Here is a 23,765-nt window from a genome sequence, read left to right as displayed (position 1 = left end):
GTTTGGGACATGGAGTTACCTCTGCCTTGATGATTTTTCTTTTGTTTTCTTCTTTAATTAGGGTGTTTGTTAATTTATTTACTCTTTTTTTTTCTGTTCTAGAATTCCGAAGTGTCTGTTTTCGAGGTCAATATTCGCTTTATTGGTGGTCTTCTAGCAGCATACTACCTTTCAGGACAAGAGGTAAGGAGACTGGGAGATGTCTGAAGTTTAATGTATTATAGCAAATGTTGCATATGAAGAATTTTCTAGAATCTTGGTTTCTCAGTTGTGTCCGAACTAATTTTACAGCAATAATTTGTCTGAAGTAATAAAATTTTTAGAGTATGGAATCCTTAAATCACGTTCCTGTGCAGGTTTTGGCCAATTTAGGACTCTTTAGAGCTTTGAAATGCTTCTTTTATCAATGTTTCCAAAAGATATCCACTCAAGTAAACATCAGCCTGAAATGTCAAGTCACTCACCTTGCTGACAATAACTTGTTTTGATATTTTGTGACTGTCTGAAAGTGGAATTAGTAGTTTTGTCACTTGTTCTGCAAGGCTGTAGGCTTGCTTCACAGAAGTGATACACAATCTTGTTACCATTTTCTCAGTGACAAACTGAGAAATAACAAGCCAATTTTGTCTCACTTTTTAAATTTCTATTAAAAGAGATCGGAGACTTGTACTTCTGAGCGCTTATGCAAGGACATGCTTAGATCGAAAGAGTGCAGATACCCAAAGACTTGCACCCATGGACTTGTTGTTCTAACAGTAACATTGCTGTGACCTCTTACTTCACATATTTTAACAACACTGGAGCCTGACCCAACCAACAGTTTGAGTCATAGCTGCTCTTATGTCTTAACAGCTACCCGTCTTTTGCTCTGTTGCCTGTGTCTTTGATTTGTTTTTATCCTTTGTTTTTCATGGCCCTTCTGTAGCCTGCTACTTAAAACATCTGCCTGTGCTTTCTGTTTCAGTCTTCTCAAGTTGAAAAAACATAGAGGTTTATCTGGTTGCAGGGGTAATAGGTCTGCTGTCTGGGAGGCCTTTGTTTAAATCCTCTGTGCAATAAGTTTTTCCTGGCTAATTGTGACCATCTGGTGTCTGGCTAGGTGTTATATTATCAGATCTAAGAGTGTGCTGTGTTTGTCTCAGCTCTTATGTAGGAATGAGGTCCCAATCTGTTGTTGCTTTTGAGATTCTTGGTGTTTTTTTTTTTTTTAAAGCTTTGGGCCAGTGACTTTTCTTCAACGTACATTATTAAAATAGATTATCAATGTAGAATCATGGACTCATAGAATGGTTTGAGTTGGAAAGGACCTTTTAAGATCATCGACCCCCTGCAATGAGCACGGACATCTCTCACTAGGACAGGTTGCTCAAAGCCCCATCCAACCTGACTTTGAACACTGCCAAGGATCCACATCTTCTCTGGGTAACCTCTGCTCCAGTATCTCACCACCTTCATCAGAACAAATTTCTTCCTTATATCCAGTCTAAATCTATCCTCTTTCAGTTCTAAAACTACTGTGTCTTCTCCTGTCACTACAGGCTGTGGTAAAAAGTCTCCATCTTTCTTATAAGTGCCCTTTATATATTGAAAGGCCACTATAAGGTTTTCCTGGAGCCTTCTCTGCTCCAGACTGAACAACCCCAACTCTCTCAGCCTTTCCTCACAGCAGAGCTGTCCCAGCCCTTTGACTATATTTGTGGCCTCCTCTAGACGCACTCTAACAGGTCCCTGTCTGTCTTGTACTGGGAACCGCAGAGCTGGATACAGAATAAGTAGGGTATACTGTATACCTTTTTTTTTTGAAATTATACGGTCAAACCAAAGAAAGAAAGAGACTTGATAAAAAGCAGAAGAAAAAAGCATGTGATTTCTTGGGAGATCAGCCAGGCATGTATGTGCAGGCAGGCTCTCCTGTATTTTGTTGTATGCAAGAGGTTTCTTCCCAGTTTCTACTAAGCAACCAATACAAAGGGCTTACTTCATCATTATTCATTATTAAGCTGTACGTTAATAGGCATAATCTCTAAGTACCTAAATCTCTAAATAAGAAGTACAAAATGCATTGTGCCTATGCTCAATTACAAGCTACTAATTATTTTTGGAGGTACAGGGTTTAGGAGAGTTGCTTAGTAGAAAGTGTCTGGAAGCTATACTGTGAGAATGAGGCACTTCTTTTCTCCACCTCAGGTTATATTGAATAGATAAAATGTTTACATTTGGCATTTCTGTCAAAAAGGAACCATGATCTTATAGTTAAAGATGTGAGAACTACAAGTTTTCCTCCTTCTGAGTTCACAGGCACCACTATGCATCCTCTTATCCATCTATCAAATAGAGTTTGATTATATATATATATATATAATCAGCTGGTTTCTCAGGATGCAGCTCTGGAGTTCTTTCATCTCCCATGGTGCATATCCAGTTCTCCCGTTTAAGATTTCATTCAAGATCAGTCTAATTTGTCTTTATTTGGTATATGACTGGTTATATATTCTTCCACTTCTTTCAGTCGCATTTATGGATCTGGGTTTTTTTGGGCATCAGAGTAGCTGATACCGATTTCTGAGGGAGCATAGAAGGGCTGCTTTGTAAAAATTGCTGCCTACCCAGAACGCTTTCAACTCCTGGCGCAAAAAAGCATCAACCATGCAAGCAGTAAGAACGAACAATACCAAGCAGAAACGAGCTGGCTGATCTTTCTGTGTTACTGCTGCACAGCAAAGCTTGCCAATAGACCACAGCCATAAGCTGCAGTAGAAGATACAAGACAGACCTGTGATGAGTGTGCCTGAATGTCAAATCTGTGAGAGTAGGCTACCAGGAGAGCAGGAATTAAAATGTTCTCAAGGCCCAGGACAGTAAAAGGTGTGTCCAAACCTGATGTAGGGCACCAAACCTCAGCAGGGATCAGATTTTCTTGTGATGTGCTGAGTCAAGTGGTCTAAGAACTATAATTTCCATTATGCTGTCCCCACACCTGATTAGCAAAGGAGTGATAAGTACAAGGAAGACATAACAGACCAACAATGCCAGCAGAAACAAGCTGCAGTTCTTCATATTGGCTATGTGAACTTCTTTGAGCTCATAAAGGCAGATGGAGTTTCCTAGAGCATCTTGCAGGATCCAGGCCCATTGTTCCTCATTTCTGAAGACTGCCCAAAAGACAGCAGTGAAGATGCTGAACCTTGCTAGGAGCAGTTTGTTCGCTTCCAAGCCTTTGTGAAGACACTGTAAATGGACTTTCTGCTCTCCAAATGGGCATTTGTTCAAGGAAGGAGAGAGAGAGCTGTAGAGCCCAAGTGTTGCATATATGCAGAATAGTCCTGTAATTAAACACACTAAATTATCATAGGAGCAATGAAGCATAAGCAACACAAAGAACAATGTTGCTCTGTTTTTTGCAAATAAAGAAGATACCAGACTTGATTGCTGTGTGTTCAAAATATTCCGAGTTTTTTACAGCTTTATTTGAGGAATTGCTGTCTCTTCTAATTTATAGCTCTTGCCCAGTAGTCTCTGGCAGTGACTACCCCCACTGCTAGAATGAATGTGATACTCATATTACAAGCCAAATGTCTGTCCAGCTTCTTGAAGAATAGATAGGTAAAGTCCAAATTTTTGAGCAAATCCACAGGAATTGTAATATCTTCACAGCGATCCAAATCATTGGCATGTTCAGTGTCTCTGAATACTGTGTCATCTCTCCTGATTGTTAATAATCCTTGGGTACCTTTTGTTTCCTGGAGCTTTCAATGAAGTTGCAGTTACCCTTTCTCTCTGAGGCAGTTTTAGTGATGAGGCCCCTGCCATCACAGTCTTCCTCACCAAAAGAAGACTTAAGTCTGAGAAGGTGAATTTCTGATAGGGCTGAAACCAGCAAGGCTGACTATCCCTGCTCCTCAGCGAGAAGGGACCAGAAAGCAGTAATCTCCTCTTATTTTTGGGGTAAGTTCGAGTCCAATTTGCTGAGTTGGCATTTGCAGAAGAAACAAGAGCAGCAGGAAGGGAAGAAGCCACTATCTTCCAACTGTTCTCCATGATGTGAGACCTCTTACTCCTTCCTTCAAGAAAGTGTCTGTCTTTCCAGAGTGACTCAGCATACTTGCCTGTTACATAGCAAGTCCTAGCCACACATACTCATCATTACAGAGTTATCTGCACCTCCCTAACTGAGGAAAGAGTCTCCTGCCTTCCAAGTGTCAAGTCTGTGCCTTCCCCATGGCTGCAACCACACCTTAACTTTGACACTCTGTGGTTCCCCGTGGTGGCAAGCCCTTATCACCATGGACACCTTCTGGGGCTTGGTGTCACCCAGGGGATGGTCAGTGAACTCCTTCAAATAGCAGCTTTTCTCATAGTGACTCCTTCCTCCTTCCCTTGGCTGTCTAAATTGGAAGATGAAGTCTTTTGATATTAGACTTCCACTAATCTTATTTCCATTTGTAGTGCCTTCATAAACTTGTAGCCTTGGTTTAAGGATTTTGTTTTTTCCCCTGTGTGTTCCGGCATGCTTTATTTTCTGCTGTCTCATGTATGTTAGGAGTTAGTGAGATCCTGTGTATATTGAGAGCAGGAAAGAAAATCCGTTGATGTTGAGAGAAAGTACGTGGAGCAAGCATATCTGGGTGCCTGCTGGAGCATCCATGTCTCCAGGTAGGAGAAGGCAGGGCACAAAAGGCAGTTCATTGTCAGGAGGCTGAAAAGATGTAGTTAACCCAGATTAAGACAGTCAGAGGAACATGGTGTGTTACATGGTTTTCTTTTGTTTCATTGCAGACTTTCCTTCAGGTACCTAGATTTTATTCAAATTAAGCTGGATCCTGCAAACGTGTGGGTTTTCCCTTTCTTTCTGAGCTTTGCCTTTGGGAAGCTCAGTTTCTTCAGACTGAATAACTTGGGGCTGTTGAGTATTTATTTAACTGAAATTTTGATTTGAATGATTTTTAAACATGACATAACTTTTTATTTCTGTATAGATGAGGGCTATGTTTACATGGGTTTGTACTATTTCTCCTTTAATGCTCGTTTCTGTGAGTAAGCTTGTTTTTCTTCTGATCCTCAAGAAGTCATTGCTTGTTTGGATACGTGGGTTCGGTGGGTTTTTTTTAATTGTATCATGGGTTGCGGTTTTGAGCAGGGGTTTCCCACAAAGTGTGCGTGCTGACTGTAGTACAGCACTACAGCCACTTGTCTGTTCCAGATCTGAGATGGTCGGTAGGTCACAGAGTGCTCAGGAAGTTGTTCTGTCCTGCAAATGCATGGAGTGCAAGCCCAACCAGAGGACAGATCACAGGGGAAGAGCAGGTCATTGCTCATACCTTCTGTGCAGGTGTATCTAACACCTGTCTTTATACGAAACTTCTATTTTAATCTTTTCTGCAAAATTATACTGGGCATGTGCCCCATAAATGTTCATTTGTGAAAGTTTAAAGTATTCTTGTGAGAGTACATGTTATCATGCTAATTTCAGACATAAGCAATATAGTACTGGACAGACTTATAAATAAAAGGCTGGAGATATTAACTGGATTTTGGGTGCCTCAGTGAACAGAAGTATGACTGTACTTTTTCCCAGCAGTTAGCATTCTGAGATCCTGTGGCCCACATTTACAGATCAGTGTTCTTAAAGCTTCTGAAAATTCAGCACATTTTCTGAAGCAAGATGAACTAGAAAAAGGAATGCTGTAGCTAGCAGTAGTTTCTGAAAACTCAGATTTGACTCTCTTGACGTAGCATCCTGTAGGAAGTCTGTAATAAAACCAAACACTTGAGACTATGGCTTCTGGGGTCCTCCCCCCAAAAGTTCAGCTGTAGCTGTTTGCAACAGGGTTTGGGGGTTGTTTCCAGTGCTTAAGTGTGTTCTGGGTTGTAAAGAAAGCCAACTGACTGAGAAATAGGATTAGTAAGTTATACTTGCATGCTTTGCCTAGAGCTCATTTGCTAGCAGTCCGTAAAGAGATTTGTAAGTTGTGCAGAAGTAACCTTATCTTGCCTTTAGAGTAACTAAGCATCTTATCTAGAGTGAAGAGCATTGTCTGTGGAGAGAGTGCACAAGGTACCTGTTGACTGCTTTTTTGCATGAAGTAGAGATGCACAAATTATTAAAATTGTGATGTGACTGGTAGTTGCAAATAAAACATTCCTCCCAGCAATAATGCATGGAATGACAAAAGTCTAGAGATGGACAGAGGGTCAATTAATGTGCAGAGTTTCATGGCTGAGCTTGAGAATCAACATCAAGTAGGGAAAACAAAGTGAGTATTATTCTAATGACTCTTGTGTGATAGTAGCAGGAGGACACTTACACTGTTATGACAAATTTTGCTTGTCTGCTGATTTATTAATACAACAAAAAGGATAGCTTATTGTTTTATTTTTGTTGAGCCATTATTTATGGTATTTGCAGTGTTAAAAAACCACTAATGATTTACTGTGTTTACCATTGCCAGCTTTAGATATAAACAGTTCTTTTACATGATCATCTTTCGTATCTTTATAAACACCATCAAAATGACATGTCTTTCTAGGCAAGATAATAATAAAATTCCCGTGGATAAATCCAGACTGAAATCTGTCATTTAAAATAGAGAAAGGGCTGTTAAGTGCTTGATATTCTATTAGAAGATAATCAAACTAATCCTTTCCAAGAGTCTGTTCAGAAAGACTCATTAGTAAAATTGTTATATATACCAATGGATATACCCAATAACTGACCTAAATATACAAAGTATGGTCTTCAGTAAGTTGGGCAATGTATTTTGTGAACTGGTTTCACAGAAGCCTTGACTGTACCTATGAAGGGGCTTATCTAAATTAAGTTTTCAAAGGTATGAAGTCTTGAAAGAGAGAATGGCATTGTGTACGTCCTATCCAATAAAGATGAGATTGTCACTTTGTTGCCAGGAGATGAGCTGCTTATTCTGAAGTGCTTGTGACAGCTCACTGATCTCTAATAGGACACAGCCTGAAAAAAATATTTTTTTATTTTAAAGCATTGTCACATATTGGGCATTGCCACTGCAGTGCAGATTGCAATCCTTGTGCAAATTCTGTTTACCAGGCTTGTACTAAATGTTTTCTTGACTGGCAAATGACATTTGGCCCGATTTATTTCTGCACCTTGGTACCATACAGCACCTGAAGAGGGAGAACTTGACTTCATTGCAACTTTGTTTCCTCTTAGTCTGATTGGAAATAGGTTTGCGGGTTGGTATAGCGTGCTTTAAACTGGTGGAAAAAAAGGATAAACTGTTTTAACAATAGAAAATACAGTAACTATGCACTAAGGGACACCCTTAAAACTCACTCTTTGGTCATGTTCCCGTAGAGGGCTGTGTCGATGGTTTAGATTGCAGGGGATGACAATCAAACCCTGGCAGATGTACTGTTAACCTCCTCTTTCCCCGACTTCCCCCTTTTGCCCCTCCCTCTCCCCCCTTCCCACTAGGGACAGGCGATCGGGAGGGAAAGGAGGACGGAGAGAAGAGAGTTGGAAAAATTAAAGATGTTTTACTGATGCTACTAATGAGAATAGAGAAAATAATACAAAGTATACAAAACCAATCTTGTAAGTCTCAGCAACTGCAGAGCCAGCACCCAAAGTCCTGGATTAGACTCTGTAGCCAACCGGAGCTGGATTCAGTCTCTCACTAGGCCTCCGTTCACAGGGATGATCAGCAAGGTCTTCTCCTAATGTTGGCCATAAGCAGAAGGGAAAAAGGAAAAAAGGGAAAAGGGCCGAGGTCCTCATGATCTCCCACTTTTATATGAAGTATTCACATGAATGGAATGTTATACACAGTTGGTCAGTTTCTTGATCACTGGTTTCTCGTTGCCCCTCTTGCGAGATGTCCATCCGTGCTTATCAATAAGTTTGCATTCCATTGCTAGGTTTACCAAAACATGTGTCTGGTTCTTCAGGAAAATGCAGCTAATATGAAGGCTTTAGCTGACAGGCAAAATTCACTAAAAGAGAAACTTGTTTTTTAACAAAACCAGGACAGGCTGTAAAAGCTAAGAAAGAACATGGGGTGCAAGTAGTTATAAATGATCCATTATCTCCTGTTGACTATGTCTATTAGTTTTTGGCTCCCTTTTCAGTAGTGGAACGGTCATATGGATGGGCACAGTGACAGCAAGCACAGTATCTTACCTTATTTTTCCAGACATTTATTTATTGGCATTACTGCTGACACAGTAACACACTGATTTCTACCCACTGTTCTCCCATGTTCTTTCCTCCTACATTACTGTCTGCAATGAGGGTTTTCATGCTTGATTTGATCCAGAGAAGAAGTATACCGTTCTTTATTGGCAGCTGAAAACATAGTTCTTTCAGTAAGACTTTTATTTTCGCTTAAAACAAAAATACAACCTGAGACATAGATAGCACTTCAAGACCAGGCGTCTTTGGCCTGTTTTGCCTTTTGGAACTTGTTTTCATTTATTGCTTCCCTCTTAAAAAACATTTTAGACAAGAACGGGTACAGTGAAAGAAAAACGAAGTAAGTACCACATATGCTGCAAAAAAACTGCTAAGCAAAACCACTAACAAGTAGGAAAAACACTAGCAAAAGTCATGTTGTCTCTAATGATGTGTTCACGTATCCCATGATAAAGATGGTGAACTCTTCTAATCTATTAGGAATCACGAGGATGCTAAGCTGTCTGCAACAGTACTGTATTTGCATTTATGAATGGGATAATCAGCTGAAAAATCTTTAAAGAAATAACCAAGAAGCTCTCTAATCTATTAACATTCCTTTTTTTTTTTCAATTCAAAATATAAAATTGCAGATAAGTGCCTAAACCCAAATAACACAACTATGTCTATGTTCAGAAAAGGTCATTTAAATGACCTAGATTGCTATTAGTCTGATTGCACTCCTCCTCCTCATCTCAGAAATTCAGGTAATGGAAAATAAGAGATCATCAGTATAGCAATGATATGACAATGAAAGTATTATTGTAAGAATTTATGGCTAATTGTAGATTTGCTCATGTTGATATATTAAATAGAAAACTCTGGAGAAATTGGATCAGTTGGTCAATGTGATCTGTATAAATGAAGTCCATTTTAATGTTGACAAAGGTCTAGATGCAGGCTATAAGTTACAAGAAAAAAAAACCAACAACCCATGTTGTTCAGGCAAATGTGGGAACAGAACAAGGGAATATGTTCTGAATAGCTGTGGCTTTGAGAGTATGTTGAACTCACAAAAGGCAAGGAGCTCAGTTTGAACTTTTGGCATGAAATCCTGTGGCAAAAGACCCGTGAGCATTTGGATTTATAAATAGGAGTTTTGAATATGAGGAGGAATTTATTTCTGTTTAAGTCATTAATAAAGGATTGCTGTTTGTATGCTGTAAGTGTCTCGGTAATCAAGTTCTTGAAAGGATTTGTAAAAACAGCAGAAGTGTAGGGAAAAAAACTAACACACGCACACAAAAATACAGAGGACTGATAGTTATGCTTCCTGAACACGTGAATAGTCAATATGTTATATATGACTTAGTCCAGATACATCTCTGGAAGAAATGTTCTACTTAAATACTACATATTGACAGAAACACAAAGGTGTCTTGGTAATTATTCTTTATTTTCTATAGAAGACCAAATTGCTGCTCTGTTGAGCATTTTAAATTTGTGTTCGTATGGCATGAAATAAAAAAAAAGTTTGTCTCATTTCTATCCCTGCAGGAGTTTAGGGTATTTATCTTACCATTTTTCAAAATAAATGTCTGGGTTTTCAAGTGCCTTGCAGAATTTATGCAGCTATGAAGATTCAGTGCTTACTAATTCATTGCTCATAGCTTTTGTTTGCCAACTAATTTTCTGTCAGAATGTGGTCCTAATAATATATATTAACTGTAGATAATTTAAGTATGTCTGTAAATCTGAAAACAAGCCAGTTCATCCATTAAAAAAATAAACAACAACAAAACCATTATATTCTCACTTTCATCAGATACAATGCAATAAAATATATTTTGCACCTGACATTGGGTGAAGGATATGTTTTTGAAGATGTAAAAGCTATGTGTTTTTTTTGTTTGGTTGGTTTGTTGTTTTTTTTTTTTTTTCCCCTAGACTGACCGATTTTTGCATTGTAATCTGTTACATCATACCAATGGGAGAAGGGTGTCTGTGTGTATAATGAGTGCGAAACAATACATAATTTCATCTCTGTTTAACACTTTTTTTGTAAAGGCAAATACAGTCTAAAGGGGACTGAGTCATTTCTGGCAAAGTCTAAAGGGGAAATCAAGACTAATTTAAAACGGAAAGCTTGGCAGCACATTCCAGAGAAACAGGTGGTGGAGGAATAATTGAGACAGAAAGTAGAAATTAATACAATGTAAGCACAGACCTGAAGGACAGAAAAAGATGACATGGCAGAGAAAAATATATGGGAAATTAAGGAGATATTTGACATGAATGGAGAACATGTTAGGAGCAGGTGTTACCAAAAAAGAAGACAGTGTCAAGAGAGATTAATAATCAGAGAAGGTAGATAATTTTTATTGCATGAAAAGGATTCTCGTAAGACTTGTAAGTGTAGGACAAACTGCTTAATTACTTGACTTTAGAACTATTACTTAGGGTTCTTAATACACATTTTCTTTCTTAAAAACTCATCAGTTGGGTTAGGACCTTCAGGAGCATAATGCCATCTGTTACTCGGGAGAACTACTGGTAGCAGCAAAATGACAAGAATTGTTGATTAGTTTAAAAACAAACCAAACCAAACAAAAAAACCCCACCAAGATTAATTTTTACCATTTGCTTTGCCTGGGTGTGTTTGACTACAAAAGCATGTTGAGAGGCTGATACATTAGGGTCAGTTCTAGATCTGAAGAATATGTTCTGGACATAAGAAAGCATTCTTCCCCCATCAGGTTCCCCAAGATATTCTTCATACTCTGGTTCTGTACCACTGCACTCTTGGCACTCCCTCCGTGGTTCATTGCTATGTCTTGTGTACTTTAGCCTTCCATCTGCCCCGTCCTTCCTCCTGATGCCTTTTGGTTCTCCTCTTCAGCTCCTGTGCTGCTTTCTCTTCTCCTCCCTGGCACTTCACATTGTATGTGGTGGGAGACTGGAAGCCTTATCTTTTGCCAGTTTTGCTTCCCTGCTGGCAGAGCTCTATGCTGATCTTCTGGCCCCTCATGGCTCTTTTGTTTGGTTTCCTGATGGCCATTCAGATTTTATCCTTCTCTTTCTCCATTCCCTTTTTCCAGGCTTTCTAAGTCAATCTACTTTCTCACAGCCAGTAACTAGTGGGAGAACATTTAAGCCAGAATGCCAGACATTGTCTCTGCTCTCACATCTGGTTCCCTGTGCTATAGTAGCACTCTCAGTAAGAAGAAATCATCCAAGAGTCTTTTAAAAGTCCACTAACATCCTCGGAGCATGCTTAGGTATGAGTGATTGTGATTGGCATGTTGTGCAAATTCAAGATCGTTGCTTCTAGTCCTGAGACAATTTATTTACTAAAGTAACTAATCTGGCAGGTTAATACTGCTTCTACTAGAAAACTTAGGTGAAGAAGTCAGCTATGAAAACAAGGAAAGATAAGGCAAAAATTGCCTGGGCTGAAAGCAACTTTCTAATAATAATAGATTAACTCAAGACTGCTGTGCGTTTTGGCTCAGTTAGATGGGATAGGAAACAGTGTATTATAACTTCCTGGAATGATCAGATCAAGGAGGCACTTGTATGCCAGATTTTCATTGCATTTATTTTGAATTTTAAGTGATGTTGGCCGAGTGGTGCAAAGTGCCTCAGATTTGGAGGCCCCTTAAAAATGGAGAACATGTAACTTTTCCACTCAGATATGCATGACACCCATGCCAAGGAAGCTGATAAGACTCTTGAATGGAAACCATGCAGTTTAATTGAGGTTTTATTAGCCAGTGCCAGGTAGTTTAAATGTGACTAGCTGGTTGTCCAATGCATGCCAATTTTTTATGTTTATATCTTCTAGAGCAAAATATTCATGTATTTCTAATAAACTAATATATGCATGAACTTTCTCATGTAAATTTTTCAAATATATCAATAGTGTGAAACCAATGAATATTTAATTAGATCCTAAGATGCCTTAGTCAACAGTAACTAGATTTCTGATGTCTGTTGTCCAGGAAGGCAGTTTTGGAAAACTTTAGTAAAAGATAAAGATAGCATCGCTTAAGAATTCTGCAAATCAGAATTTTGCAAATATTTCCCTGCTGATGGTAGAAAACCACCATAGTATTTATTATCTTATATCTAAGAAGCAGCATTTAAACATATAATTGCTAATTTGTAAAATGTAAATAGGGAAAGTTTTAGTCAACCAGATAATATCTGTCTTATCTGCATTTAACTGATGTAGCTGAAGCATTTTTCTGTGTTTATTTTTCTGCTCGTTTGTAGACTGGAGATTGTAGCTGAATAATATGATCAAATAGGGATTGTAATGCTTTTCAGTGTAACTGTAATTTAGGAACTACCAGTAGGATAGTTTTTCTAGGTTATCTCATCCATCCACATCAGTTGGTACGATGGAATAGTTTCTTGCCATCTCTTTTACTGGTGTTTTACCTGTCCCTATATTTAGTATTAAAAAAAAACCCCTGACCTTTATTTTTTTTAATCTCAGAACTGTCCAGAGCCTCTAGGACAGGGGATGTCTGGAGACTTGGGTGTCCTGTGGGCTTTATGGAGCTTTTTATTTCAGAAGTAGAATAGAGAACACACTTACAGCTTTTTCCTTGAAGTCAAGATAATTCTGATACACTGCATTAGAAACTTTCTACAAGATCAGTCTCTGAACCTCAGACAGAATAAGGATAGTAAGGCTTGTGTAGCCATCATCTTTACATCAGAGGAACTGTTACACCACCTAGTTTCATGCATCATCTGAAAATGGACAGCCTTTCCTGTCTTCCTACCGTTCTTTCAAATTGTCAACAAAAGCATATCTTTCAGGGATGTAACCAGTGTGATTTTCTTTTGTAAAACTATTTGTGGAAGTCTCACGTGTGGTGTTACTGGTTAAAGAAAATGTCAGCCTAGTCTGCATGTTTTGAAAACTAAGGGAATTTCAGAAAATCTCTTTACAAAGGCATTTTTTTCTTTTAGTGTAGAAAAACCTGGTTTGATTTTGGAAACCTCTAGAGGGAAGAGAGACCTGGATCAGAACCAGGTTGCAGGAGGAGGCAGTCATAAACATTGATAAATGTTGACTCTCTTGAGTTTACTGAATTGGTAATGTTGTGTTGTTGTTGTTGTTGTTTTGTTAGGGTGTGTGTTTGTGTGCTTATTTCTGAAAGAAGGAACATTGCATGAAGCATTTATTTGCTTATGAAATGAGTAAATTGGCAAGTTTGTGGATGAAGTACATCACTTACAGAGGAAGTACTATCTGTGTTATCCTGTTTCTGAGAGATCAGAATTCTCATAGCGCAGGAGGACTCTGCAGCAGCAGTTGCGCTATCAGAAGTAACTGCTCCTGGATTTCCGTCAGGATGAATTTGGCAGTGTTTTAAAATTGTAAAGACTGTTAGAATTAAGGACTTAAGCCAAGTTTCTTTCTCTCTGGCCATGTAAATCTTCTGCTTTTGACAGCTGCATGCCTTACAAAAGTGTAGTAGCTTAAAAGGCTAAGGTTTAAATGAGTAGCATTGGACACCAAAGCTAATGCACAAGATGAATGGCATCACCCTTAGATCACTCCTACCTTCAGAAAGGGTAAGAAGGAGGACCCAGGGAACTACAGGCTGGTCAGCCTCACCTCAGTCTCTGGGAAGGTGATGGAGCAGCTCATCTTGGAAAACTATTCCCTGGCCCATGAGGGACAAGGTGATTGAGAGTAGCCAGCATGTCATAGCCATTTTAGGTTGGCAGCATAGTGCAGATTCAAGTTGATTCCTGTTTTTAAACTCTTATTTTAAACTGCTGAGATGGCTTTAGATTTTTCATTTCCATATGAATTTTACTTCTGTCGTAGAGAAAGTAATATGAAGTTACAGAGCATCCCTTTGCAGGATGAGTCTTCTCTTGTTTAAAGACTTTCAGTCTTTTAGAAATGTTAAGTGTTATTCGTCAAGTACTTTGGTAATCATTACAGCTCACTAAAGACAGCAAAAGCAGAAGCTGTGGCATTGTCTTTATAGTATCTGCAAATATTCTTTCCTTGAACATTTGCTATGACTTCAGAGACCTATAATGCTGAAGCGATGCTGTTGTATTTATGTCGTTCTACATCGTTTCACCGTTATAGGTGTAGTTTGTAGCTGCCTTGCTAAATCTCACATGAATATGGATTTACATTCTCAGGACCAATTCTAGAGGTGACATACCTCTTCAATCTTCACTCACAAACATCTGTAAAATACAGCTGAAGTGCTCTCCCACTCTCAATTCATACCATGACAGCTGAAATGTTACCAGAATCTTATTGCATCTCCCTCATCTCACAAGATGCCTTTGTCATTAAATCACAGGAATTTATTAGAAGCAAATATGTAAAGGGGGAGTAATTTCTTCATTTCTTGATAGCAGGATGACCCTCACTTGCAGAGGGAAGTGCCATAGGAGCACTGTAAACCAGGAGTTCTCAGTCTTCAAGGGGGAAAGTGTGTTGGAACTTACAGCTATTCATCTGGCATGCAGACATTTTACTATGTAGTAAGGCTTTTATATAAATAGGCAACAAAGCAGCAATGCTTATTTAGCTAGTTTTCTTTTTTTTTTTCCTTTGGTGACAATGCTGCTCATCTTGATTTTCAGCAGTAAGCAATACCACGAGCCTCTATGTCTGCTCATGCAGAAAGTCCTATCTGACAAGCTGAGCTTTAAAATGGGTGGTTAGCCACAAAAGGGCAGCAAAGAGTTAGTTCATTACTGCACATTGAACTTTGAAGGTAGAAAGGTAACTATTCTAGATTGGACCAAGAAATAGCAAATATTTTGCTCAAGGGTCTAACTATAGTATTGCTGTCAGATGCTCTGGTTTTTTTATCTGCATTCAGTAATTAGATCTTCCTCATCTTCATGCTTAGTGTTCAAAGGAAACGTGCATGATTTGGTAGGCATTATGAGAGTGCTACATTTTTGTGAACTTGTGCAGTATATGTTTTGCCTGGTGTTTTTCCAAGGATCAAAACTTACCAAACCCACAGAACCAGCCACATTGCATGACTGTGGATACTCACTAGTTAAGAAATATCAGATTAAGCAGAAGTCTGGCGTTTATTAGTGTTTAAGAAGAATGACTCAAAGACTGGCCTATGCACATAAATGAAAGAGATTCTTTATTTGTATAAAACATCTATAATCCTCCTCAGAGTTAGGAACAGAGGCCATTTGAGGCTGTTTGCCATTCATAGTGCTGGAAGGGAACATCTAACAGCGGTATTAGCATAACATGGTCTTCTGAGAGTTGCAGCCATGCATCTCGGCAGTCACTGGATATGTTAAGGAGGCTTTTGAAGAATCATTGTAATCTTTAAGACCTTTTCTGCTGAATATTTTTGCCTTACTTGGATTAATAGACTTGGGTGCAAGCTTTCATGTTGTTGGGTGGGTGGCAGGTTCGATATTTTAAGCATCAATTTAGTGGATGCAAATGATTCAGGCCCTCACAGCTGGTCTACTGTACATCCTAGTTTGTAGATACTCATCAATGTTTTCATTTTAATGAGGGATCCACTTATCTAATTTGGGGGGTTATGTTTTGCTATTTCTGTCGCTTTTTCGCTCTCTCCCCTTCTAGCTGTAAACAGCTTGATTTGTATTTTGATAGGGAGAAAAAAATCCTTTCATTGCTTTACAGAATTTGCAAAAATAAGCATTAACCTACCAAAGACCATGTAAAATTCATGGATTTAGTGTATTAGATTTTTGCCATGTAAAATGGAAATACTTCAAGTCTGTGGTGGCTTCTGAAACTTTTCTGAAAAAATGTCCATATTTTGAGAATGGACAGAACAGCTACCCTGGGATTAATATACATTTACTTAGAACAGTATTTTTGCATCTTCAAAATAGGATGCCTTGCTAGAGCTGTTATGGTGTCTTTACTTTAAGAAGACTCTAATCAGTTACCTCCACATCTTAATGCCACTGCATGCTAAATTCTGTAATTAATGCAAGTGTGAATGCACATTTGAAAAAATATTGTGTTATCTTGCAGGAACAGCATTTTTTTGAGAGCTGTTGTCTCTTTGGTTTCTGTGACTCCCTCTCTGTTCTAGCATCCTGTGCTTTGGAGCTTGTGCTAAGAAAGAAACTTGGGGGCGGGTGGTCTCCATGATTTACACACCAGTTACAAAGGTGCTGTGTGGGTCTGGAGAGTAGGCATAAGGTCCCAAGAGAGACAAAACACTTTCCTCTTGTATGTATGGAATGTGCACTAGACATTTGATTAGTCGGCAATATGGCTGGAAGGGCGCTGAGGAAGCTGTGTAGCTTTCAGTTATTCTTCTGTTCTCTGACGGAGTCAAATCAGGGTGTTTTTAAAAGCTGTAGTGATAACTCTGCAGCAATCACAGTCCTGTTTCATTATGAGTTATCCTTCTCAACAACTTTTTCCTAATAACTAATGTACTTTCCCGTGCTTCATTTTGGTGTTACTTTGTATTCTCCATGTCTATGGGAAAAAAATTATTTCCTCTTCCTTGTATTAGCCTTTTATATGCTCAAAAGTCATTATCTTATCCTCTCTTGAACATCTTTTATCTGGATTAAATACCTCAATCTTTTACTGTTTCCTAATGAGCTTGTTTTCAAGGCGCCCATTCTTTGTTGTTGTTGTTCTTTTTCTTCTCGGTTCTTCTTGCCTATGTGTTTCTTGAAATGCATTGCCTGTCAGCAGGGAACTGCCGAGGCTGAAAGAGAATCTATCAGTTCAACCTCTTTTAAAAAAATAAAAATACTTACCATGTGATAAGTAATGATGTTGTCTGATGCCAGCACTTCATTTAAAAGCTAGAGCCCAATGCATTTGCTGTTCCTCCTATGTTAAGTCTGAAACTTATTAAAATAAGCCACTTTTATAAGCTCAGTAGAGCACTTTTGTCACATCTGTAGGCTCCCATAAAGGCATCTTATTCGCCACTGCTTGCTACATTTCTTTCTTTTCTCTGCATCTCTTCTTGTTGTTTTGCTCTGATAAAAACCTATGCAGCTGTCTCTCAGTTCTCACTCCAGTCTGCATAGGTAAGCACGGTACCAAGCACTAGGTGTTTGGGTTTTTTTTTTTCATCCAGAAGCAGTGGCAAAATGGGGCTGAGATGGCAGTAACAGAAAGTAAAGGCATGTCTTTGGCTGATTTTTTTAAGTGTTTCTTTCGATTCAGTCTTGGATGAGAGAGGTGGAGTGTTACCTTCTGATGCTAGATTAAGCAGCACACAGTCCTCATCCTAGCTGAGGTGACAGGAGGGCAGCTCTAACCACAGCAAGTTCTTGCAGGTACTGCTGACCTGGTTGTCCAAACTTGCAGCTACTGCTGCTGCCCTGATACTCTGGGTTGTTCACGTGCTAAAGTGGCGAACACAGTGATTGCCGTAACTGTCCTGATTTAAATTCATGCACGTTTAGATCAGCTTTATACACCTTTGCTTTATACGTTCTTACTAAAAACTGCATCTACTCCTATAGTTTGTTCCCCAGATCATTGTAGTACATTTCAAATTGATTAAAAGATGGACAGAGGCACATAGTTAGCCATTAAGAATATTCTTCTAGTGAGGAGGTTTCTAGAAATGTTTTTGCATTGAATATTCTTACCCTAATGTTTCAATGTCTTTTATTAATGAATTAGACAATAACACAGCACTTTCAGAGGGTGCGGGATCCAAAAGCTGAAGCTAACCAAATTTATGCCACAACTGTCTTTCCCAACTGTGTACCATTTAACAGGAAGTCATCATTCTGTTCTGGATTAGGTACTGAAGCTTGTTTGTGCTGCTGAGGAACACCCTTTCAATGACTGCCTGTAGATAGTTCTGTCTGGTCTTGATCCATCCACTACTCAAAAATCAGCATGAATTTTTGACACATTTCTATATTCAAATTGGGTAGTTTATATGTAACTGGGCCAAGACAGATCTTCTAGTTCTCTTCGGAGGATTTTTTTTTTCTCCATTTACCATAGATTCTACCTGTATTATACCGTACTTACACTATGCCTTCCTATTTTGACTTGGTCCTTTATTTAAGGTCAGAGTATTATCTGAACTTTACTGCTAAATTTCTGCATATTTTCTCAAAGACTGTCTCTTGTCAGCATCTTTGGTAAAAAAAACATTCAAGCCGTGTTGCCTCTGTTACTTCATAATACTGTCAAATCATATTCTGAGGTATCTTTCAGTTTAGGTTTATCCCATCTTACAATTCATTTAGAGAACCTCTGTGAAAGTTTTTATTCCTGGCTTATTTCTTTCAGATCCACCTCCATCTCTCCATACTCCGCTGCATCAAATACAATTAGATGTTATCTTTAATATTGTTTTCTAGTTTATTTCATGTCTCACTAGTCATCTCCTCAAATATTAAGATATTGATCTTTTCCCACCTTCATGTGAAAAATGAGGATGCTCTTGGTTGCTTACTTTTCAGCCTTGGTTCTCTCTCCAGTGAGCATCTCTTCTGTTTTCCTTCTATAGACTTTACAAAAGGGAGAAATACTTTTTCAAAATCCAGCAGAGCTGCCTTGTGGTCTTTCTTAAAGCTCTTATTCTGAAACTTATTCTTCCTGATTAGAGAATATTGGTTAGGTAGCTGATAATGTTTCTACAGCACGTCTGTGTTGCATAAGTTATTTTGGGGCATGGTAGCTCTTTTTGTTAAATGTTTGTGCAGTGCTTCAAACTGATGAATAATGTTATCTCCAAATTAAGCACATATTTTTGCAAAAATGTAGTGAATGAGTTGCTTAAAATGTATTCTAGCAACTAACTGGTTAAAACAGTTTTATGTCATGGGGATCTACTAAATATGCCTTTTTGGAAAAGATGCTTCCGATAGGATTAGAAGGAACTTTCTCCCAATTGCTCCATTAATTAATAAACACTAGGCTCTGAATAAAGCTATTACAGATTTATGTTCCAGAAGTAAGTAGAACACTAGAAATGAAAGAGATTTGTTCTGTCAGTAATTTCTATGAGTAATCAGACTTCAGAGGAAGATTAAGCCTATAATTATTTTTTTCATGCATTATCAATGAAGGAAAAGCTACAGGAAACTGGATATATATGGTTTTGAATAGACAATAAAATAGGAACTCGATCTGCTCTCTATATATATGTCTTGTTAAAGGGAGATTGGAAGTTTGTAAAAGTTAAAATACTTGTATGGGGGCTGGGGGAATTGTCTTTTTTTTTAGCTACAAAATATAAAGTATGAATTAAAGACTGCTTTAGGAAGCAGTTGAAATACCTAATGCTGGTGGAGGGAGGTAGGAGGAGAATTGATATTCTTCAATAGGAACCTGAGCACTATTGCTGGAGAGCATGGAAGGAAAGAAATGAAAATGACAAGTTTTCTTTTCATGTTCAAATCTTAATGGAATTATAAAGGGAACAAGTAAAAAATAAATGATAAGTTAATATAATTTTCACAATGTAAAGATTTTCTAATACAAAGAGGTGGGTGTGGCAAGGAAATTTCAGTCTTTATAGTTCTTGGAGATAAACCAGACTTTGTAACTATTTGCAATTGATCCTGCTATCTTAGGTTTTCAAGATCAAAGCCGTGCAGCTGGCAGGAAAACTTCTTCCAGCCTTCAACACACCTACGGGTATACCATGGGCAATGGTGAATCTGAAAAGGTAATCAATTTTCTTTTGTGGGGAAGTGTGTTCTTCCCCCTCCTTCCAACTTAAAATTAGTAATGGCATATGTCAGTTTTTCTTAGTAGTGGAACTGTAGAAGATGTGGGCAAATTGGCATTCCTGGCACTTTAGAATAATTTTAATAGAGTTCAGAGCATTCTGCCTCATTAACTGCAATAAATTGTGACTGTGGTTTATTTTTTCTTTCATGATTCTGCAATAGGAATTCAGCATACCATTGAAACATACCCGATGGATTAGGCCATGTTACCCAGTGTATTATGCCATGTTTTGCCCTAGAGCTTAATCATTGGTTCTGTACTCACTAAAGAACCAATGAAAAACCAAAATTGTTGACAGGCCATGGTTGAACTTACTGGGTTTTGTGTACTGTTTGAGCTGTATATTACCTTTAGAAGACTCATGATGTTTGAGAAGATGATGGGACTCTGAATATATTAATTCATTTTGCAGTTCAGCTTAGGTATAAACGCTAGTGTGCTGAAATCCACTATGGTCCATGGAGATGGAGAGGCTTCTTTAGATGGCTGTTCAGATACTGAGCTTAAGTAGTCTGCAGTACCTTGTGGAAGAGAATTGCCTTGTCTAATTTATCTTGTGTTGCTTGTTCAATGCTGGGTTTTCCCTCAGATTTCGAGAAAGTGTTTTTGATGCAAGGCATTATAAAAAAAAATTATGTTCTTAAACAGGAGCTGAATTAGAATGCATGTCTAGATTGTGTGTACACTTAAGCAATGCAGGACAGTAAACAGCAGAGAGTTTTTCATTTTTTTTTCCTTTTAGAAGAGATATTTGTTGTGTTTTGTTAGACTGTGAAGAGGTTTAGGGCTGCTTTGAAAGCATTAGCCTTACTTGCCTTTTTGTGATCAGGAAATGATCCTCACTTCGCTGTCATTCCTTGGGTGATGACCGTGGAGCTGTGGTTTGCCCTTCTGTCGGCACAGGACCTCACCACCATTGCCTGGTTTTCTCTGCTTTGCATGTGCTGCACTTTCCCCATTTTTTGGACCTCTGTAGAATTAAAATTGTTGGGTTAAATTTCCCCGTGCGCTTTCTGCAGGGCATTATGGTTTACTCAGTCTTGCATTCTTCCTGCAGTTTCATACAGCTTGAAATTCCTCTGTACATAAGTTTTTTTTATTTTTGCTTTGTTCAGCCCAGACCTGCCCCATGATTCCAGTATGTCTGAATGGCCCAGGTGGCCATACTCCTCAGGAAGCACAGGCACCTGGTTCACTGGCTCAGGCAACACAGATGGCGAGGTTTAAGAAGCTGGAAGCAGTAGCTACATGGATACATATCAGTAAAACACATAAGTCAGGCATCAGAGCACAGTCAGGAAAGCAGGACCGAGGAGGATTTGCAGTAGGTGGGAGGTGAAAGGATTGGAGCACCAGAAGTTTCTTGCACGCAGGTGTTGTTTACATTTATGTGTTTACTGTCAGTCTCTTGGTCATGCACAGAACCAGGCAGCATCACAGCAGAAAATAGTGGCCAGGGGCAGTGACAGTAGCAGGCGTATATGAGAACACTTATCACAAGCCTGACATGCAATAAGAGACAAGACCTGAAAGAAATACATGGAAAACTATCGACTTTATTAGCTTTTGTATTCTTAATGAAGCACTTAATTTTCTCTTTTTATGAGAGCTGTACCAAAAAAAGCCCCGAGACAAGCTATGATTTTGTCTCTCTAGGCTCTATAAACAGTAGTTACTGTATTTTAAAAGGTCTTGTTCTCTCTCAGTTCAGTGCTACAAATACTGAACCCTTACCAACATTTTTCCCTTACATCTCTGCTTTATAATTTAAAAAGTAAGTAGGGTGACATTCCTAATTGATTGTAGTTTTAATCATAACTGAGGTCTTTTATGACAGGAAGTAAAGTAATCTCCAGGAAAATGTAGTTAACTTCAGAAATTAAAAGACCCAATCTTGAAAGATGGTGAAAACTTCCAAATTAGATTAAAACAGAAGTAGTTAAGGAGTTATAAATTAGCAAGATGGTGTCTCCTAGAGTGAAAAAGACACAAGACACATGATACTTTCTGTTGATTCTTTATGTGAGCATGAGGAACTCATTCTGCTTACAGTGAAAATACTGTTTCCCTATGTAGATACTGATAGGTCCCAGTCCCATCCTGCTGGATTATCTAACACTGACTTGAAGGGCATCCCACGTTAATAAAGGGAGCACAGCAGGTGTTTGGCAGAACAGGGAAGTGAATGTTGCCACCTTCGGAAGTCTGCTGATGGCATCTGATAATTGCTTTTGATTTGTGATCTTATGAACATACAATGAATAAAGAGCAATCAAGATTGGGCCCAGTGTTAAGTCACTGTATTTTTGTGACATGAAGATGTTATATCTTTTAAACACAGGAGTTTTTGTTGATGAGGTTATGGTATCTTTTTTTCCAAAAAGACCCAACCAATGAACCAACTGAACAATGAAACCACAATGCCTGTAATCTTAAGAATGGGTTAATATTTTGCCATTACTTGTTTAATTTGCTGTGGTTGTTGTTACTAGTGCTGTGCACAGTAATACTGATTTTTTTGTTGTTTTCTCACCTTTTTATGCATATTTGTTGGAATTCAGCGGTGTGGGTCGAAACTGGGGCTGGGCTTCTGCTGGCAGCAGCATCCTTGCTGAGTTTGGTACTCTGCACATGGAATTTGTCCACCTCAGCTATTTGACAGGGGACCCTGTATACTACAACAAGGTGGGTCTCAAATTCAGTTTTCTTATCGTACAAGTGTCTTCTCTACTTTATCATCATAAATTGCATTAAAAGGGGAGTACTTCCTATATTGACTTCTATTTGTATTCCTGGTAGCAGGTGAATTTTTTCATACTTGTATTTCTGTTACCAAATAGGTGAGTTTTTCAAGTGGAAATTTATGACAACACAAGTTTTCTTACTTGTTTCAGCGTACATTTAAAAATCATAATTTTTAAACATGCTTAGATGAGCAGTCCTTTAAAAACAAAAATGTACTGATCTCCAGGAAGCCATCAAGAAAGCTTCTGGGTTCAGTTTAAGAAAAGTTACAACTGGAAAAAAAAAAAAAAAAGAAAAACACAACAAGAAAAATATTTTACTTAATTATGTGCAGCAAGCAGATTGATGTTGTTAATGGTGATCCTGATTCTTGATTTAATTTAGGTCATGCACATTCGGAAGTTACTTCAAAAAATGGATCGTCCTAATGGACTTTATCCAAATTATTTGAATCCGAGAACAGGCCGGTGGGGGCAGCGTAAGTATTTTTTTTTTTTTTTAAACTCTACTTCCTACTTTGTTGTTGAATTGGAGATCAGAAAAAATATTCTCTAAGTTATGACCAGCATTGCTTGAAAACATGCAGCGAAAAAGGATTACTTTTGAGATCTCCTGAAACCAATTTTTGCCTGTCACTCTCTCTGAAGTCACACAGCTCAGTTTTTATAGTGTTTTCTGAAAGCAGCTTCCTACCAAACCTGATGCCTATCCTTTTTTCAGTTAATAAAATTTTCAATAATAAAGAACGAGGCTGAAAATAGTTTCCTCATTTTTATTTTGTTCCTAGTTTCGTTCTGTAAACCATCTGGTGCAGGGATTACTATAAGGTAACAGAAGTAATTCATGTTTGTGGTGGTTAAATTTGGGCTCCTTCACTTGATGTTAGGGACTGATATACATATATATCAACATAATTCTTCTGCTTAAAGGCATGTGTAATGTCATGATGAACCACCCCTATAGATCCAGCTGATATCAATGTATCCCATTTTAAAAAAAAAAGGCTTTTGAATGAAAAGAAAAATCAGGTTTTGTTGCTGACAGTATAAGTGAAGAGGTGAAACATGAAGACAGAGACACAAACATGATTCCTTTTCTTGAAGTGGCTCTTCCGAGAAAGGTTGAGTGGTTTTGTGC

General features: G+C 38.4%; 1 protein-coding gene across 1 annotated transcript in view; it reads left to right on the top strand.

Annotated features, from left to right (window-relative positions):
• Positions 1 to 23,765, top strand: part of MAN1A2 (mannosidase alpha class 1A member 2) — a 144,840-nt gene that overhangs the window by 72,051 nt on the left and 49,024 nt on the right. The window contains exons 5-8 of the mRNA XM_065851340.2: positions 103 to 183; positions 19,724 to 19,818; positions 22,445 to 22,568; positions 23,013 to 23,106. Of these exons, the coding sequence (XP_065707412.1) occupies positions 103 to 183; positions 19,724 to 19,818; positions 22,445 to 22,568; positions 23,013 to 23,106 (394 nt within the window). The remainder of the gene's footprint in view (positions 1 to 102; positions 184 to 19,723; positions 19,819 to 22,444; positions 22,569 to 23,012; positions 23,107 to 23,765) is intronic.

The sequence above is a fragment of the Patagioenas fasciata genome, chromosome 1 (genome assembly GCF_037038585.1).
Source record: "Patagioenas fasciata isolate bPatFas1 chromosome 1, bPatFas1.hap1, whole genome shotgun sequence".
NCBI classification, from domain to species: Eukaryota; Metazoa; Chordata; class Aves; order Columbiformes; family Columbidae; genus Patagioenas; species Patagioenas fasciata.
Note: the sequence above shows the minus strand (reverse complement) of the source record. Positions and strands in the feature narration are given on the sequence as shown.